The 20,144-nt window shown below is 50.6% G+C and overlaps 1 protein-coding gene across 7 annotated transcripts in view; it reads right to left on the bottom strand.

Moving 5' to 3' along the window:
- Positions 1-14,678, bottom strand: part of CCDC85A (coiled-coil domain containing 85A) — a 191,689-nt gene extending 177,011 nt beyond the window's left edge. For 3 of the 7 annotated variants that reach the window (XM_025992785.2, XM_072741624.1, XM_072741626.1), the window contains exons 1-2: positions 14,288-14,677; positions 6,241-7,204 (exon numbers count right to left, since the gene is read on the bottom strand). In XM_025992785.2, the coding sequence (XP_025848570.2) occupies positions 6,241-7,204; positions 14,288-14,554 (1,231 nt within the window). In that variant the 5' untranslated portion in view covers positions 14,555-14,677. Of the gene's footprint in view, positions 1-1,389; positions 4,868-6,240; positions 7,205-14,287 lie in introns of those variants that run through there. The other 4 variants (XM_072741622.1, XM_072741625.1, XM_072741628.1 and 1 more) reach the window with 3 other exon arrangements.
- Between the last annotated feature and the right edge of the window lie 5,466 nt (positions 14,679-20,144).

Genomic DNA, 20,144 nt, shown 5'->3' with positions numbered 1-20,144 from the left:
CTCTAAAGATGAGGTCATTTATGTCAGGGGCAGCAATAACCTGAACTTCATTCTCCTGTGGACTAGAGACTTTTATAAATTAGAGTTGAGATTTCATGCCTGGATTCTCCAGTGTCCCATGGTCTGCTCTTGATACTGAATCTCAAAATATCCTAGATTCTTGAAAATGGGCTCATTTCACAACATGAGACATTCTTAACTTCTTAAATATTCAGAATATAAAGTATTCTTAATATTTCCTGGAATCAAATCTAAAATAATTTTTCAGAAGTACACAATATGTCCCATGAACGTTATGTACTAAAATAGCATTAAAGGCAACTTGGTTGTGCTCAAGTATCCAAAAGGCAATTATTTCTTATATTACAGAAATATCTGAGTTCCCTTAAGTATAGTCACTACCCAGAAAATAAGCCAAGAGGAACCTTGAAAAGCCAAAGTATGTACCAATGCAGGACACATGGACCATGCACTATAGCTCATGCATCTTACTGCCAGAAGGACACTTTAACATCATTCATTCCTATTTAAAAAACAATTCTAATCAGTGTGATTATCTACTTTCCCAAAGTATGACCAGGCATTAGAAAGAGAACAGAATTTAGAAACAGCAATGAGAAAGAAAATAAGTTAAAGTCAGGCTTGCTGAGGGCAGCAAGGAATACTGCTGTTGGCATACTGCTACTTGAAGTGACTGCAAACCTATTATTTGAAAGTAAACATGGAGAAAGAAAAGAATAGCCATGTGGGGCCAGCTGATGTAAGGGACTCACGGTTCTATCTACCATAGGGGCAAAGGAGGCCTCAAAGCATCCGACGTGGCTACAATTTACAAAGTTTTAGAGCCTAAGGTCATACATTTGTCTGGAAAACTTATTCCATCAAGCATACACTAGCCCAATGATACTACACAAGTAAAACTTTATTATCGCTATTTTTAAAGCTTTGGCAAAGTTCATCGTCACATTCTTTTTTCTGACCAGTGGAGCTTGACTGATCCCTACACCACTGCCTCCAAGAATAATCTATCATCACCGTGAGTGAATGTATAGCCTTATGGCAGATCACCGTATTTGTACTCATTTGACACTTCTGAAAAGGTGTCCATCAAATGGAATACTCACCGTAACTTTGCACTTTCTCCTGCTTGGTTTTAAATTATTTCTGTTAAGAGGATAAATGTATCACTAATTAAATGATTTTTTTTTTCCTGTTACATCTTCTGGCAACGAGCCAAAAATACAAACATTTAATGGACTTCAGTTGGGTCTAAAGAACATGACCGCAATCAGGTGAAAGGGACTCTGGACTTCGTGGCATCAACTGGCTTCCATGAGTGGATGCTGGATGCATCTGGTTTGACCAAATAGAATCAAACTGAATGTCTGATATTGTTCAGGTACAAATTTATTTATTAACAAAAATATATACATACACACACATATAGATTATAGATACAGATCATCTCCTCTGGAAAAAAGAAAATGGTCCCCTAAATTTAAAAGAATTTTTATACCTTTCTTATTGCAAGTAGAGTTGAAAACCTTAAATTCTACCAGAAAATACCTTTCTAAGCCATCTAGGTTTTCCAATAATAGCTTGCCTCTTAAAATATTTAGAGATTTCTTAATCTGTATTTCCAGTATTAAGCTCTGTCATTAAATCAAAATGTATTCTCATGAAAAATGCACTATGCTTTGCATACACAAGTATGGTATGATAATTGGTTCTATTTTTCAGACCTTCTTAAACTGATGTCCTATCGAAGCATGTTTAAAACTACCAGATTGCCATACTGAAGCTTAAGGATCAAAAAGCATCATCTACTTCTTTTACCAGCTACATGTCAGTTCACACAATAGAAAACAACACTCTGAGGTCCTCAATTTAAATCAGTTCTGGTATTCTGTAACTTAGAATTTGTCTCCCAGGAGACATTTAATTCCTATTGTCCAAAATCATTCATAAATGATGTTCTGACTTTTTCTAAGCAAAATAAAAGATTTATGAGAGCAATTACTCATGCTATAGTGCACCACTACTTAATTTACAGACAACCTTGCTTCAGAGAATTCCTGCTGGGCTCTTCCACTTGCAGGTTATCTTACCCCTCGTAGAAGGTCATTTTGTGTTATCAGCGTTTTTCGTTCACTCATTAATAACCTCAACAGAGAATAAGGAGAAAGCCAAAAACTCAGAGTAAAACTTATGAGGTGGGAGATGTGAAACGCAGTATTCTCAGTGGGAAACATTCATTAGCATCGCAGGCGTTACTTGATCTACATGCACCATCGGCATCCACTATAAATGGGTTAGAAATCCACGTGCTTCTTTCAGTCTGGATGTGAAGCCTTGAACAAGTAGCTCTTATCTACTCATATGCCAGAGTTTCCCCCAAGTTCACCTAAAAATCCCATCCACCAAAAACTCAAATTTTCAACACGCACCCCAAAGGTGTTATCTGAGGACCTTGGTCTGGGGTCGAGGGTTGAAGTTCCATAGTACCTGCTGGGGCCAGTCCTTCTCAGTCTTGGAATTCAACAATGGAAGGAAGGATGTTGGCTTTCGTCTTCCCAAGAAGCTTGAGTTCCTCACCACTCCACACACACGTCCACCCGTCTTATACAACATGCACTCACCCAGGGAGTGGTTTTCACCTGGTCTGAGCATTAGAATCACCTGAGGAGCTCTTTTCTGCAACGTACACAGGGCCAGACCAATTCAATGTGTATCTGCAGGTGGGGCCCAGGCATTGGTCATTTTTTCAAAGCTACCACAGTGATTTTAATCTGCAGCCAGGTTGAAAAACACTGCTCTCTCTGAAGCAGTGGTTTTGAATCAGGGGCAATTTTAGCCATTCCCCTACCCCCCTGGGACCATTTGGAAATGTCTGGAGACATCTTTAATGATCACAAACCGGGGGTTGCTCAGAGCCCAGAATGTTGCCAAACCTCCTAACATGCATAAGGCAAACCGTTACGACAAAGAATTACCTGGTCGTGCCACTGTCGAGAAGCCCTGCTCTAGAGAAAGAACTGGTAGGAGAAACAACTTGCTCTATCTAGAGATCCCTCACCAAAGAAGGAAGCCCTAAGAAGCTTTCAGGAGGAAGCTGAACACACACAACCCTGACACTCCATCCAGCAAGGCCGAACGTAGTTTAAATGGACCCGGCCTGACACAAACCCATAGTTTCCTCATGGGTGCTCTCCTTGGCTAGGGTGCTGCGGAAGGACAGCGTGAAGCTACTGGTCACTGGGACATGCTCTAAGACCACAAAGTAAACGAGACCCACCAGGATAATTAGGCAACTTTTTCAAAAGGTCGATAAACAACAGATAATGTCTAGATGTAAGGGTGTTGAATCTACTTCCTCTTTGCGCATGGAATTCTCTGCAAATTAAAAAAAACAGTTGAATAATAACTTCTAAAAAAAAAGTAAATGAATTCATGAGCATGTTGTTCAATCTGGAGGGGTTATTTTTCTGTTTTGTCTTTGCTTTATGCTGTTCTTTAATCAGCTACTCATTTACATGAGGCTATACAGTCTTAGCTATTTTTAAGAAAGGAAAAGTACCCCACATTCACCTTTGTATCCCATTGGAAATTAAGCCAACTGTTTTAACCAAAGGAAACTCTTGGATACCCAGTTCATCAACTACTTCATCCACTGAGTTTGTACCAAGACTTAACGATGTCCAAGGCACAACCAACTAAAACAGTAATTGTTTTCACTGATGTTCCCTCAGGGGGTACATGTGTCTTTTTGGAAGGAACGTTACAAGTAAGACAATATTATGCCCATATGTGTTTCTTTTCCGTTTCATTCTGCCATAATGCAGACTTACTTCCACCTGCTTTCACCTACTCTTTCTTCATTCAAAAACGTGCAAGTGTTCATCCAAAACATTCATTATCTCACACAAACTCCAAACAGAATGAATCTATAAATGACTCGATGAATCTGCAATTTGGGATTTATCTTGCTATTGGTTCCCACTTGTTTCTAGGCCAACAATTCAACCGAAGTGTGGGGGGATTAAAAATATGAAAAGTCATGGCTTAGCAACCATATCAAAAATTAATTTGTAACGGCAGGATACATGCAGGCTACCAGCACCCAAGTTTACAGGCTGATGATCCACACACACCTCTTTGTGCCACTTCATTTTCCAATTAATTATTGAATAAAAATGCAATGCAAATGTACCACAAATATACTTTGGTGAGGATATCAACTGTCAGCAGATCTGTCACTTAAGAATGAGAAAACCTGAAGTAAACATAAGAATAAAATACAATGTCACTCTAAATGATGCATCTGTTATACAGAAATTTTAGCCAAATAAAATGGTTACATTTTAAAAATAATTTGCTCGATCAATAAGTTTATCTGAATGCAGGCAATAATAAGCCATGATGTAATGTCATCCTCATCTAGAAATATACCTTTATGCAAGGTATTGCTTAAAAATTGCACTTGAAATCTTTTCTCGTCAGTTAAATCATGTCTTGATCAAACTTGAGGCGTTCTTTTTTTCAACGAGCACTTTGGGAAAGAAAAGAATTGTTTCGTAAATGAACTACCTGGCCCCTAAGTAAATTTTTTTGGGGGGAGGTCAAGATACAAAGTTTCCCTAAAATAGTGCACAAATATACATGCTCAATTACAAAGAAATTGAGAAATCGGAAAGTCATTTTTCAATTTTCCGGTTAACCCATCACCTCCTGAAGACCAGCTTCACGGCTAACGGCTCACCTCATCAGGGTAACATAACTAAAATATCTTTGTAAATGACTTTCATCTCTCATGAGAGGAGCACAGCCAAGGCTGCCCACAGCAATCAGGGCGGCTTCTGGGCCAGTCCTGGAAAGAGGGAGTGAGGGTGCAATTAACGTAGGAAGGGCCCCAGCCAGCCAGCCAGGGGGCCTCTGCACACACTTGACTTTGCTTCTCCCGGCCTCCACTTCCCAACCCAACCCAAAAAGGGGCAGCATCCCATCTTCCCCATCCTTTCCAATTCCATCTGCACATAAAAGAACTTTGGATGTATTAGAAGCCAAGCTTCAGGAGTCAATTTTCAGCATCAGGAGAAAAGGATTAGGATGAAATGGGATCCAACAGGTAAATCCCCAGGTACAATATTGACAATTTACCCCTTCGTGTCACTCACTGCTCACACTGGCCGCCTCCGCCACTGCTCAGAGCCGACTGCACAGACTCGGCAGCAGCTTTCAATAAAGCAGAAAACCTCAGGTATTTTGGATGAAAACCCCCTACAGTTTATAAAACCAAACACGTTAGTTCCAACTCAACCATAAGTAACATCAAAGGATTGGGAGGGGGTTTTCTTTGTTTTAAGAGATGATTTTCCTCCCTCTTTGGTATTCAAAGTGGTTTTAAACCAAGATGCAGAAAATTTAACTCCTTCTAAAAGGCTCAGGGTCAGGGTTAGAGCTGTCCCAGCAAACGCAGTGGACGTTACTACACTCTAGAAACCAAAGGAGTGTCTGAACACATCTGTACATTTTCAGGAGGAACATTTACACAACTCGGGGAGGCTGGCTCGCAGTGTAAAAGGGCATGCTCTTCAAAGTATGTGTAAGGGAGCCAGGGAGAGGGTGGTGGGTTTTGAAAGAGCATGGAAGGAAATCATTTGATGTGTTTCTCCTGCAAAGGGAAATTCCCCCAACACGTGGACAAAATCAAGGTAGAAAAGTCAGGCCTATGTACAGGCATTCAGGCAACGTGGCATCAAGCCTGTTGAGGGACACCGTATTTCTTTCCAGTGTTACTGTTTCTCATAATAAATATTCCTTTCTTTATGCACATAAGCTGTGAACCGGATTCAAAAAACCTTTTGGTCAGCCGTTGCTTGAGAACCCCAGTGGGAAACTGTACACAGCTAGGAAAATACTCCAGCTCAAGACCAGAAAACCTTAGCTGGGTTCTCTTTTATTCTCCAAACCCACACACCTCGCCCTGAATTCTTGTTTCTCTCCTTCCCCTGACTCCTCATCCCCCGACTTCGCCGGGCTTACTTGACTGGGAACTGTATAAACTAAAACCAGTCGAGGCGAAGAAACACAGGGAGCCTCGGAAGCAAAAGTTGGCTCGGGTCCCCAACCCACTCCCTAGGCAGCACCTGCGCTCCCTACCGTGGCTGGAAAGCCCTCCACGGTTCATGACTCTCTAGCGTCGCCCCAGCCAAAGCGGTTCCCCAGCACGTACTGACCCACCGTTCATGCCACTGTAGACACTCCGGTGATGGGGTGACGCCTCCTCCTGCGCCTGCCTTCGGAGGGTGCCCTCCCTGCTGCCTCCGCCGCTGCCACTGCCGCCGCCTCCTCCGCCCACGAGTTTGTGATCGGGGCTCCCCCCGTAATGCTGTTTGAGGTGCTCAGGGCTGGTGCCCCTGGCTCTGGGGAGATGCTCCAGGCTCCCACCGAGGGCGTGTTTCTGCAGGTGCTCGGGGCTCCCCCCACTGTGCCTGGCGTGTTCGGGGCTGCCCCCCGGCCTGTGCTTCTGAAAGTGCTCCGGGCTCCCGCTCAGCACGTGCTTGGGCAGCGTTTCGGGGCTGCTCCCGGGGTGCGGGTGCCTTTGCTGTTCGGGGCTGCCCTTGCACAAGGGTTTGTGGTGCTCGGGGCTGGGTCCTTTGAGCGCTTTCGGGTGATCCGGGGTCCCGGAGGCCCTGGGTTTCGGGAGATGCTCAGGGCTGGTGCTCCTGTGCTTGGGGTGCTCCGGGCTGCCCTCGGCCCGGGGCTTCTGCAGGTGCTCCGGGCTGCCCCCGCTCGCGTGGTGCTTGTGGTGGTCGGGGCTGTCGGTGCTGCCCGTGCTGGAGGTGCTGCTGCCGTCGCCCACGTCCCGCACGTAGGGCGCCGTGGAGGTCGTCAGCTGGCACAGGCTGGCCTGGCTGTCGATGGAGCAGCGGCTGCCCGCGCAGCCCGCGCCCTTCTCCTCGTCCAGCAGCACGCAGAGCTCCTTGAGCTCCATGTTCTCCTTCACCACCTCCTCCTGCTTCACCTCCAGCTCCTTCAGCTTCTGCAGGTATAAGGCCACTTCCTTGTGCATCACCCCGGCCGTGTAGCGGCCCAGTCTCTGCCACTCCCGGGACACCCTCTTGCCTTTCTGCCGGTCATCATCCAGGAAACAGCAGAGGTCCCTCAGCTCCTGGTTGTCCTCCTGGAGTTTCTGGTTGATGTCCTGAAAAGAGGGAGGTGCACAGTTGAGGCATCATCAGGCTCAGACCTGCTGGCAGGGAGGCTGGAACTGGTGGACTATGTGGGATGTGAGGGGGCAGGCGAGAAGCTGAGAGGAGGTGAGAAGCTGATGACTGGCATTAAAACAACAATCGTGGGCACTGGTTACGCTCCCTGTCCGGTGCTTACCTGTATGATCGAATGTTCACAAAATATCGGGGGGATAATGATTATTATGGTTCTTTTACAGAGGGGGAACTGGACCTCAGAGCTGGCCTTCCCAAGGCCACCCCGCCAGTATCTAGGGAGCAGCCGGTTACTTAACAAGAAACCAATAAAAACCAAGGATCCCTGCCCCACCTTCCAGGGAGAAACTGGCTGCTTGGGATCTGAGAAATGCTTCCGACTCTGAGGCTCTGAGGCGACAAGCTCTCATCAGCACAAACACAAGCACTGCTGGGTGGGGTGTTCAGCCCTTGGCAGGAGAGGAACAGCCCGGATCCCACGGGGGACCAGCACAATTGCCCTCTAGTGGCGTTTCTGTCCCGCGCGTCTAAGCCCCACTGGCTGTCCCCCCTGAGCATCTCCTGGGCTTCCCACAGGAAACACAAGCAACACCAAGCTCTTGCGGGATTTCCAAAGTCGCCCCCCAAACTGCACCCCTCAGCAAATGCCACCTCCGCCCATCCTGATGCTCTTCCTAAGAGCCTGTGGTTATGTCTGGCTTCTCCTTCTCCCTCCCCTTTCACTTCTGAGTCAAACGGGTCTTCTGAACCCCACCTCTGAGATTTATCTCATCTTGTCACTCCCATGCTCACCTTCCTTAAAAGAACCTCCCTACCCTTAGGACCAAGTGCAAAACCCTTCCAGTCTCCCCAGACCCCCAATCCTCTTAACCTGGCCCATTTCTCCCGCACGAACGGCGGTCCACTCATTCATTCACAACCACTTAGTAAGCATCTACGATGTGCCAGGCACCGGCCCAGGTGCGAGGCAGGTGTCAGGGGACACAGCAAACACCCTGACACCCTCTGGCTTTCATTCTGGTGGGAAAAACTGGCATAAGGTAAGTATAGAGCACAATGCCGTGCCATGAAAAGTGCTGGGAAGGAAACTAAAGGAGATTAAAGAAAACTATTTTTTAAGAGAAGGCACCTCACTGAAGAGGAGAACACTGGAACAAAGACCTGGGTGAAATGAAGGAGCAAATGTTTGAGGGAAGATGATCCCAGGCAGAGAGAAGGGCAGGTATTTGCCCTGAGACCAACATGGTTGACGTGGTAGTGAGGCCAGGGTGCCTGAAGCACAGTGAGCAAGGAGAACAGAGCTGGGACAGATGAGACCCAACAGGGTGGGTGGCAGGGCTGGCTAATGCTGGGCCCTGGCAGCCACGGAGGGACTTTGGATTGTTGGTGAGCTGAGGACAGAGGAGTGACACAACAGGTTCCTTTTATAAAGAATCACCATAGTTCTGTGCGGAAAACAAACCGGAGGAGGGGATAGAAGAAAAGGAGACCAGGCAAAGGTGGGAGTCAGGAGAGATCAGCGAGGAGGCCACCAGGCTGATCCAGGTGGAGGGAGAGGAGAGTGGGTTGCACGAAGGACAGCCGTGAAAGGGCGGGACCTACCCCCCACCCCCAACAGAGCCCCACCGACACTGGCCTGGTTTCAAGGCCCAAGGAACAAGTCCTTCCACTCTTTCTCTTGGAATGCATTCCCCTAACAACCTAAAGGCCTCACTTCATAGTCACATCCCCACAGAAGCCGTCCCTGACCACTACCCTCTATCTTAAGCAGATCACCATGGGGCACCTGGGTGGCTCGGTCGGTTAAGCACCTGCCTCCCGCTCACGTCATGGTCCCAGGTTCGTGCAGTCAAGTCCTGCGTCGGGCTCCCTGCTCAGCGGGGAGTCTGCTTCTCCCTCTCCCTCTCCCCCAGCTCCTGTTCCCTCTCACTCTGTCTCTCTCAAATAGGTAAAATCCTGTTCCCTCTCACTCTGTCTCTCTCAAATAGGTAAAATCCTTAAAAATATAAGTAAAGGAGGTGGCCTTATATGCTCTACAATTATCCCTTTCACTTTCCCTCTGTGGCCCTTATTACAATCACATATGGTTGAGTGTGGCTATTAGAACTCACCAGACTCTAGTCATAAGAATGGTGACCTCATCTCTTCTGTCCACCTCTACGTGTCCAGAACACAGCACCCCCACTGTAGACACCTGAACCAAGGAACTTTGAAAATGCATTGTGAAGTCCCCCTTTATTCTCCAGTCACACAAATAGTAAAGGGACCGTTTCTAGAAGCATCTTGGTTTGGTAGGGATGAGCCAGGGGGTGGTATTATAGAGCTGCTACCTAAGATTTTCCTTTGCGTTATGAAGCCAGAAAACCTCTAGTCTTCCAACAGAGAACTAGAGGCACTCAGAGGAGACTTAATCCCCTTAAACTCAGATTCCTTCCAACACTTTGTCTGATACTGGTGAGAAAATAAATATATAACATCTGCCAACCACACCCTGCACCCTCTGACAATCTTGGGCCTAACGTGGGAGTCATTTTCGAGGCCTGAGAAAGAAGATCTCGCACAGCGTGGTTTTAACTCCAATTCTAACTCTTGGCATCCGACTATTCTGTTTCCTTGTTTCTGATGCCCACCTCTTCCTTCTCATTGCCACTTTCTGATCTCAGGCCTGGCCATCTCCAAACACCTCCCACCTGTATCTAGCTTCCCAACTAGAAAATACTGTCCTCTTCCCTATATGAACTCACCGAAGAGGAGAGATTCCTCTGAGAAGTCTCCCCTAACGCTGGAACAGCGGTTGACATGCAGCAGAGACAAGCACAAATGAATGAATGAAGTAACTTTGCCACTCACCACTTAATGCCTGTAAGCATTCATTGGGCATTTTTTTTTTTTCAAATGTGGCTACCTTAGCCTCTGGGGGGTGGGGGCAGAGTCCATTCTAAAGTCTTTCTTTGTGTAAACTGATGCGCCTGGCATGGTGCCTTGTGTACAGTAAACAGTATGAGTTTATGGATGGATCAACTCTTTAAAGCCCTAGGCCTGTGGCCAAAACAGGATGTGGCTCTGGATCCGGAGGAAAAAAATGTCATATTGTAGTCTCAGTAAGCCTCTGCTACGTAGGAGTCTGTCATAAGAGAGTAGATGATCTGTTGACATTGATGCTTTAAGGGAAATCAGAAGGTATGGATACTCTGAGAAAATAACACTAAAAAAAAAAATTAATCTTTCCAAGCTTCAAAAATTATTCTTACATTTAGTTTAATCCTGGTACGTCATAGAAAGTTCAAGTCATGTTCTTCTCCAACTAAATGAACTTCCATCTGAAAATACTTCCTTTTGATCATCCCACAGCTTTTCCTGATTTCTCCAGAACTGGGAAGTAAATAGGAGTTGTGCTGCCTCATGGAGCTAATGTCTTTCCAAATGGAGTGAAGCATGTGTACTTCCCAGAATTCCAGTTTAGGTAGAAGAGGTAATGGCAAAAAAAAAAAAAAAAAAAAAAAAAGAGAGGTAATGGCCTATTTAGCTTTCTTTATCACGCCTTCTTCCAAGAGTAAATAATATTCTTAGGGATACAATTCTGAGCTATTTCCTTTCCCTTCTGTGGAACAGCTAAGCAACCGATTTGATAATAACCTTATAATCCAGCTTCCTCAAACCTTCCACATGAAGATGCGGGTTTCCTTTTCAAAACACCAAGTGTCCCTTTAACATCGCCACTGGCCACCAGATGTTATCCATCTGTCTGAAGTGGACTTTTAAAAGGTTAAGCCCACCTCATTGCATGCCTCTCAAAACTTCATACGTGAGACTCTCGAGAACTGTATCTGTGGTTAAAGAATTGTTCCAGTTGGCTATTTTTCTTCATTGCAGGGCGGAGGAGGATTGGTGTGTTGGGGAGCAGAGAGGAACATTAATGTGATGCATAAGAAATCTACAGATTCAGTTCCCCCCAAATCTGCCCCCTGGCCCCTGAAATCCCAGGTCAGAGCAACCTGAACATTGCTATATGCTCAGCAGTGCATAGACATGGTTCTCGGACTCCAACTCCTTACAGCATCAGAACCAGAATCCCCTTTCTCCCCCCTTGCAGGATCACACGTTCTAACCAGAGAATGCCAACTAGCTGAAAGAAAAGAAAGTCAGCCCATTTTCAACATCCGGTATCTGTGTGACCTTGAGAAAGCTATTTAACCTCATCTACATAGCATTTAATCCTCATCAAACCTCTTGTGGAATTAGCATCCCCGCTTAGCAGATGAAAACACTGAGGCTCAGAGAGGTTCACAGCTTGCCCAGGCTGCCCAAATTGTCAGACTCCAAATCCTTTATCTCCGCGCAGCCCCACCCTGCCCTACCCTTGAAATGCTGAAACACTCACAAGTCGGCCAGTGCTTGGATCCAGTCACAGGCCCCTCAAAGGAAAAACTTAGCTCCCATCTCCCCGTCTCTCTAGCTGCAGTACCACCTGGTAGCCTTGAAAATACTTAGATGCAATTTCAAAAGCAGATCACAGAAAGGAACATAAAAAAGAGAAGCGTTGTGGCCTGAAGTACCCTAAATCTACCATCCTCAACTGGGACTCCCAAACCATCAGAGCCAAAAACAAAACCAAAAAATCCTTCCTTCTAGTTAAGCCAAAATAAATAAGTGCACAGATCATTTATTCAGTCGACCACACTAATGGATCATTAGGGTGTCCAGGGATGTTCTGGGTGAGGATGATGAATAGGAGGGAGCAGGCTGGTGTCTCAGCAGGGCTTTACCACAACCCCTCAGGGCTGGGCGTCAGGCCCTGGAGGCTCTGACATAACTGGCCAGGGATGATGGAAGGGAGGAGTAGAGGCTGCATCAGAAAGTAACCAGCCTCACCTTGCCAAACTTGTTAAGGAGGTGGACAGGGAAGTCTTTTGACTTCAGGTCATGAATCTTGACCACCAGGAGACCCTCCTACTTGGGGTGAAACTGCCCTTAGCTGGCCTCATAGGTATTTCTCTAAATGAAGCTACTAGATTGAAGATTAGGCATCCCCACCACTCACCCAGGGCCCCCCTCAACACACACACACACACACACACACACACACACACAAGCAATCCACTTAACCCAAGAGAACCCGCAAGTATTTCTGAACTACGATGTCAATGCTCCATACTATTAAAATCCTTGGGAAACTGATTAATTACCTAATTAAAAACTCTTCCAAGCTACATTATAGTTCAAACCATGGAAGATTAAATTGGAAGGTTATGAACCACATAGCTTTGTCCAGCTTTACCTAAGAAACCCAACCCCGGAGACGCACGCCCCTGCATTCACCCGGACTCTCCTGATGACTGTATCTACCATTGTTTTGTAGTCAAGTCCAGGGTTAAAGCTTCCCCTCCATTATCATAAAGCACTGTCGCGCCCCCCCAGGAGATGGTTATTATCATTTGCATTCTATTGATGACTAAAATGAGGTTCTGATAAATTAATTACCCAAGCTCACCCTCCTGGCAAATGAGGATTCTAGATGCAAAACCACCTCTGAAATGATCTTCCCACTACACCAGCCTGCCTCCAACTCCCCAAGAGTCCGGTGCTTAATAAATACTCCATTAGTAATGAATTAAACGAAAGGAGAGTGTAAGCCTTGGGATTTTCCTGACTGTGGGATCTGCCTAACTGCACCCCACTCTAGGAACTATGTGGCAGTGAGTTGGCGCCCCGGGAAGGCCATCTCCACTTGCATCGGGCCCAACCCCCAGGTGAGCATCTTAGCATCCGCCCCTCTTTGCCCCCAAATCCCAGAGCTGGAGCCCTAACAAAGTGTCTACAGCCCGAGATGTGGGGTGGGAGTGCAAGGGTACAAGAACAGCGTGTGCCTGCAGGAATTCGCTCCCTGAAGTCCCTGCAGTGTTTGCGTTTGTGTCTGGCTTCCTATAAACAAAAGCAGAACAATGAGAGGAAGGAATACGAGCAGGCAGCGGCGTGCGCAGCAGGGGGAGTTTGCGGGGCGCGCTGGCAGGGCGGGGCCCGGCCCGGCTCCTCCGGCCCCGCTGGCAGGCCCCCTGCCGGCCCACGGGGGCCCTCCAGGGAGGAAAGAAGTTGCCGGGTTTTGCTTTTCTTCTTCTTCTTCTTCTTCTTTTTTTATTTTTCTAATAGCAAAGAGGGAGGGCTGATGTAAAAAGCAGGCATCCCTGGCTGCCACTTGGGGCTGTACCTTTCAAATCCCCTCGCCCCCCCCTCAATGCCAGGGGACATTATGATCGAACTGGAGGTGAACGGGCAAAGGGGGTCAAGGAACCCCAGATGCCGCCGCCATCTGACCTGTGGAGAAGGAGCAGAGGAGCAGGGAACACACGGAGAGGCCGAGCTCAAGCTCCTCTGCACGGGGCGACACCCGCCAGCTCCGAGGGTGGCGCCCGCGCCTCTCCCCGGGCGCCCCCTCCCCGCCGGGGCTGCAGAGCACCCGCTCCCCCCCCCAGGACGAAGGTGCCTGCACTCGCTCCTTCGCTCCCCCGCCCCTGCTGCGACCCGGCCCCCAGACCACGGATTCTCCGGAGTCCGAGGAGAATAAAGGTCCGTGCAGGTGCGTCCGCTCCTCCCGCTCCTCCCGCTCCTCCCGCCACCGCAGAGCCGGAGCCGGAGCCCCGCCGGGGAGGGGACCGATCGCTTCCGAAGTTCGGAAAAGTTTCCCAAGGGCTGGGGCCGGGGAGCCGGGGGCTGCCCGGGAGCATCACCTGTTGGGGGGGAAGGGGGGCTGCCCGGGAGCATCACCTGTTGGGGGGGAAGGGGGGCTGCCCGGGAGCATCACCTGTTGGGGGGGGCTGCCCGGGAGCATCACCTGTTGGGGGGGAAGGGGGGCTGCCCGGGAGCATCACCTGTTGGGGGGGAAGGGGGGCTGCCCGGGAGCATCACCTGTTGGGGGGGGGCTGCCCGGGAGCATCACCTGTCGGGGGGGGGAGGGGGGAGCTGCCCGGGAGCATCACCTGTTGGGGGGGGGAGGGGGGCTGCCCGGGAGCATCACCTGTTGGGGGGGTGCGGGCCCCACCGCCCGCGCCCGCGCCCGCGCTCACCTTGAGCCCGCGGATCTCGCCGAGGTGCAGCTGCAGGCGGCGGTTGACCTCGCGGATGAGGTTGCTGTGGTCCAGCATCGCGCTCACCTTCTCGGCCTCGGCGCGCCGCAGGCTGCGGATCAGCTCCTCCTTGCTCCACTGCAGCAGCTCCTCGTCCGACACTTTGGACAGGTCCTCGGCGGCGGCGGCGGCGGCGGACGGGCCGCCCGGGCCCGGGGGACAACTTTCCGCCGCCGCCGCCGCCGCCGCTCCGGCCGCCTTCGACATGGTCCCGGCGCGGCGGCAGGTGCGCGGGGCAGGTGCGCGCGGCAGGAAGAGGCGAGGGCGGGCGCGGGCGCGGGCGCGGGGCCGCCTCGGTCCTCAGCGCGGGGCGCTCCGGCGAGTCAGCGGCTCCGCCCGGCGGCCGCGGGGTCGGGGCGGCAGGGGTCGCGCGGGGCCTCCATCCTACCGCGCCGTCCCCGCGCGCCGCCGCCGAGGCGCGTCCCAACCCGGCGCGAGCCCATGGTGCGGGGCGCCCGGGGGCCGCGCCCGGGGCCGCCGCCCTGCGCCCCGCCCCGCCCGCCGCGCCCCGCCCCGCCGCGCCCCCGGCGCCCCGCGCTCCCCGGCCCGGCCCGCGCAGCCCCCGCCTCCCTGCGCTCCCGGCCGAGCTAGGGCGTGCGGCGGCCTGTGCGCTCCTCCCCCGCCGCCGCCGCCGCCGCCGCCGCTCCGGCTCGCGAAGCCTGAGCTTGTGCAGGGGAGGGGAGGCCGGGCCGGCAGGAGGAGGAGCCTGCAGCCGGGGCCGCCCGCAGCCCGCCGCCCCGCCGCCCGTGGCCTCCGCGGCTCCCGAGGCGCGCCCCCTGCTCTCCCGCCGGGGCAGGCCGGGCGCGCGGGCGGGGCGGGACGCGGGACGGCGGCGCCGAGCGGTGCCTCCCGGGCTCTCGCAGGCTCGCGCGCGCCACCGTGTGGCGGAAGGGGCTCCCTCCTCGGCCCCTGCGCGCCGGGCTAGCCGCCCTGCGGGGGGAGTGCGGGGGTGGGGGGGTGCAGGCGACCCCAAAGAGAGACCCTCGGTATTTGCAAGGGATGGAGGGCAGGGAAGATGGATATGGGAGCACCAGAGGGACAAGCGTCTGTTTCTACTTTGGAGAACGCAGGGAGAGGTCGAGGACCAAAAAAAAAAAAAAAAAAAAAGTGGGGGGGAGGGGGGAGAAAGAACCTTTAAGAAAATCCCAGCGCTCTCCAAGGAGGGAAGAAAGGCTTCGCTTCGGGGCACCGCTCCTTAGGGACCACCCTCTCTTCCCCCCACCCCACCCCGCCTTTGTCTTTTCTAAAAATGCACTACTTTGTGAAGAAGCTTTAGGGGACCATATTGGGTCTTTTAATAAAAAAAAAACAAAAACAAAAACACCACATCAGAGCCTCAAGGGGAAAAGAAAATACCTTCAGCTCCTACTTCCCCGGACCTGGATTTTTTTTTTTTTTTTTTTTTTTTTTTTTTTATGATAGTCACAGAGAGAGAGAGGCAGAGACACAGGCAGAGGGAGAAGCAGGCTCCATGCACCGGGAGCCCGACGCGGGATTCGATCCTGGGTCTCCAGGATCACGCCCTGGGCCAAAGGCAGGCGCCAAACCGCTGCGCCACCCAGGGATCCCCGGACCTGGATTTCTAAGGTCAGCACAGTCCCCTCCCCTCGGAGCAAAGGACAGCCCCCAAGCAGCCCGAGGGCCCGCCACCCAGATTTTCATTTTGCTGCTGCTGCTGCGGGCAATGGGATCTTACAGGATTGGCTTTTTGTGATGGTGATTTCTGGAAGGGGGTATTATTCTGGGTCCCTGGGTCCTATAGTTGGGCTACAGAATTCCCTTCCCCACCCCTCCAATTCTACCCCCCTGTTGCGTGGACTCCAACCTGAGCTGAAAGCATCTGTTTTTTTCTCCTGGAGAAGTAGAAGCGTTTGTCCTGGGCATGTTGCTTCGATGAATACTCTCGGCCCCAGGATGGAGACTGGGCCAGAAAACTGCAGGGCCTTACCACGGGGCTTTGGAAAGCCAAGGTGCGGAGGAGGAGATAATCACCTGGCAGGATGAGGCTCTAAGTCAGAGTCCCTCCTGCAGCACGTCCCTGTGTGTCCCCTGATAAAGCTGCCCCCTTTTAACAATCGGATGGGGACTTCTGAGACCTCTAGCTTCCTGGAGAGCAAGGAAGGGGGAGCCACCCTCTGACCCAGATGGCCTTAAAGTTCCTGTCACCTTGACTGTAAACGTGAGACGGGTTCCTTCCTGACCCTAGGTCCCTGATCTCCCTTTTCTTAGAGCACTTTAGCAAACTTGCAATGGTGAATTCTTTCCCTGCTGCCTTGAGTTGTAAATCACCTCCCAGGTTCTCACCAGTTTCACCACCCAGCAGTGTCCTGCTCCAGGACCCGGGAGCCATCCCTTGGAAATGTAATTATCAAGGAAGATAGCAACCCCCCCCCCCACCACCACCACCACCATCCACCATCTCTCCATCCCTCTGGAAGGTGAGCAGCCTAAGTGCCAGCTAGCAAACATAAATGGTCTCATCACAGGAACCAGCTCTTCCACCCCTTCCCATTCCCAGTCTCCTCAAGTACTTTCCCAGTAGACACCCCTCCCTGCATGTTTAAGAGCCCTCCTGCCTCTTGAGGCGCCTGGGTGGCTCAGTGGGTTAAGCATCTGGCTCTTGATCAGGTCTTGATCTCAGGATCTTGATCTCAGGATCACCCCATGCTGGGCTCCTGACTGGGAGTAGAGCCTATTTAAAGAGGAAAAACCAAACCAAAACACCTTCCTGCCTTTTATGTCAGAGGAGTTCAGTGTTTCTCTCTCTCCTTGGATTTAACTACTAGTGAAATTTGTCTTTGACACCTCTTCTCTCGTGTACCCAGAAGGCTCTCCTCAGTGCAGTTCCTGAGACCTCTTTTGGCTCAGGAAAGGAAACACAACTCAGAAAAATATGAATCCTGTCCCTGTCCCTTGTCAATTTGTCTCCTTGAACAAATCATCTCGCTTTACTGGGCCTCAGCAGCTAAAAAAGTAAAGTCCACGAAGTGCTTTGTCAAATTACCTACAGAAACGCTAGTTCGTTGTGACCGATGCTGCATCTGGGCAGGCCACTCTCTGGAAATAGGAACCATCACGTCTGCGTGGGTTTTTTTCCGCCACCAGGTTTGTTCTTCAGGAGTCCTGTCCCAATATCCAATGGCCAGCACTCTTCCCCGCCAGCTCTCTCAGACACGTAACACCTAAGCAGTTATTAGAAGGCAGATAGGCGGCTGAGAGCTTGAGCGAGACGTGTGTTGAGGGGTCAAGGAAGAAAGAAACCAAAGAAAAATTTCTCCACAAACTTACATACAGCAGCAGCTACTTACTACTGGGCTGTATCACCCTGATGAGGTCTTCATGTTTCTCATTTGGGTCATTCATTCGGGATAATTATTGAATGAATGGTGTCGCTTCATGTTGCTAGGGTCATGGGTGGTATTGGAAATTTGGCTGCTACAAACAGAAAACTCAAAAACCAATCATTTAAAGACAGCATTTGTTTTCTCACACATACCCAACATTCAGTTGAGGATTGGCATGATGTCTTTATGATATCGTCAGAAACTTAAGATTCCTGGGGAGCCTCGGGGGCTTAGTCAGTTAAGCATCCAGCTCTTGATTTCAGCTCAGGCCATGATCTCCGGGTCGTGGGATCAAGCCCTGCGTTGGCCTCTGTACTTAGTGTGGAGTCTGCTGGAGATTCTCTCTCCCTCTCCCTCTGCCCCTCCTCCCACTCATGTGATCTAGAGTCTCTCTCTCTCAAATAAATAAATAAAATCTTAAAAACAAACAGAGAAACTTAGGCTCCTTCTCTCTGCTCAGCCATCCTTAGCACGATTGCCTCCTGGCAACGAGATGGCTGGCTGCTGGAGTGCTAGCCATCCATCTACCTTTGGGGCAGAACAAAGATAGGAGCAAATGGCAAAAGGACACGTGTCCTTTTAACATGTGTTCCTGGTACTACAACCCAGTGAGGCTCATTTATATCCTAATAGCCAGAGCTTGCCATGTAACCACCTCCCAGCTACAAGGGAAGCTAGGAAACTTTTTAAAGATAAGTGCATTGGCAGCCCCAGTGGCTCAGCAGTTTAGCGCCGCCTTCAGCCCAGGACCTGATCCTGGAGACCCGGGATCGAGTCCCACGTCGGGCTCCCTGCATGGAGCCTGCTTCTCCCTCTGCCTGTGTCCCTGCTGTGCTGTCTCTCATTAGTAAATAAAAAAAAATTTTTTTTAAAAGATAAGTGCATTATGGGGTGCCTGAGTGGCCCAGTCGGTTAAGCATGCAATTTTTTTTTTTTTTTAGATTTTATTTATTTATTTGAGAAAGAGAAAGTGTGCAAATGGGAGGAGGGGCAGAGGAAGAGAGAAACTCTCCAGCAGACTTCCAGCTGAGCATGGAGCCCAATGCAGGGCTCAATCTCATAACCCTCAGATCATAACCTGAACCAAAATCAAGAGTCAGATGTTCTAGCAGCTGAGCCACCCGGATGCCCCAAGATCTGACTCTTGATCTCTGTTCAGGTCTTGATCTTGGGGTTATGAGTTTAGGCCCTGAGGTGGGCTCCATACTCCACTGGAAAAAAAGAAAAAGACAAGCACATGAATAGCACAAGTAAAATCAAAGTTGTTTTAAAAAGAAATAAGAAAAGAGATATGTGATGGGCAACTAGCAGTTTTGTATGCGACCTGGCAGTAGCTTCTGGGCACGGTACAGGAAGGCACCTAAAAACCAGCCGTAGGTGACTCCCAGTCCTTAAGCCATGATGATGGTTTTATCTCAGCTGTCGCTGGAACCACCTCTCTCCACTCACTGTTGCCCAGCCCAGGCTCTCGCTAGGCCTCACCTGGTCCTGCTCACTGGTCCCTCTGATGCCAGCATTGCCCCTCTTGAACCTGCTCTCCACACAGCTGCCCAAGTGAACTCTCTACAAAGTCAAGTGCAGCTGCTTCGCCCCCAGTGTAGACTGAATCATTGTTCAGAGTTCTTCCCAGCCTCCCAGTGTGGCTCAGCCCCCTCTCCGCATGCGGCTTTGCAGGAGCTCCCACGGAGAGGGGCAGAGTTTATCTTCCCTCCCCAAGGATGTTGTGCTTGGCCATGGGCTTGTGGTGCTGATGGAACGTGGGTGCCACCTGAGGTGGGTCCCTTCTGTTTGTCCCCTCGCCGCCCTATACTTCTGCAGGTCCCTGGCGGGAGAGCTGACCTTGGGTAGCTGTTGTTCCTTGGGTATCAGCCCCACCCAGTGCCACCCCAGGCATCCCACAGACCTGCACCCTGAGGTGGAGCCTCCCTCCCCTTGGGAACACTCGCATCTGTGTGCAAGAGTGTGGGGCTGTTGCTTAATCCACCGAGCTTTGGTCAGACACATCGTGCAGCATGAAGGCAATAGTGGGAGGTTACAGCTCCCCTGGCTCCCCTGCCCAAATCCCTGCAGCGGCAACTCAGCACCTCTGCACAGAGCAAAGCCACATTCCTCAGCAGAGCGCATAAGACGGCCCAGGAGGGCCCTTGCCTCCACCCCCAGCGTACCTTGCCTCACACCATACTCCAGCAGCACCCACTGCCCTTAGATCCCCACCAGCAGCTCTCCATACCTGTCTCCTGACCCTGACACTATTCTCCCAATGCGTGGAATGCCTTTTCCCTGCCTTTTCCCCCTAGATCCTTCTGTCAGCATCATCTCCTCCAGAGCCCTGGCATCAGCCCACATTTCTCCAATGAAGTCAGAGGGGAGTATTCCTCTCCACTCCCATAGCCTCTCGCGTACCTCCAGCCCAGCACCTGAAACAGCACATTGAACCACGGGTGGAAGCTCTG

Source organism: Vulpes vulpes, chromosome 16 (genome assembly GCF_048418805.1).
Source record: "Vulpes vulpes isolate BD-2025 chromosome 16, VulVul3, whole genome shotgun sequence".
Classification (NCBI taxonomy): Eukaryota; Metazoa; Chordata; class Mammalia; order Carnivora; family Canidae; genus Vulpes; species Vulpes vulpes.
This window is presented reverse-complemented; position numbering and strand designations above follow the sequence as displayed.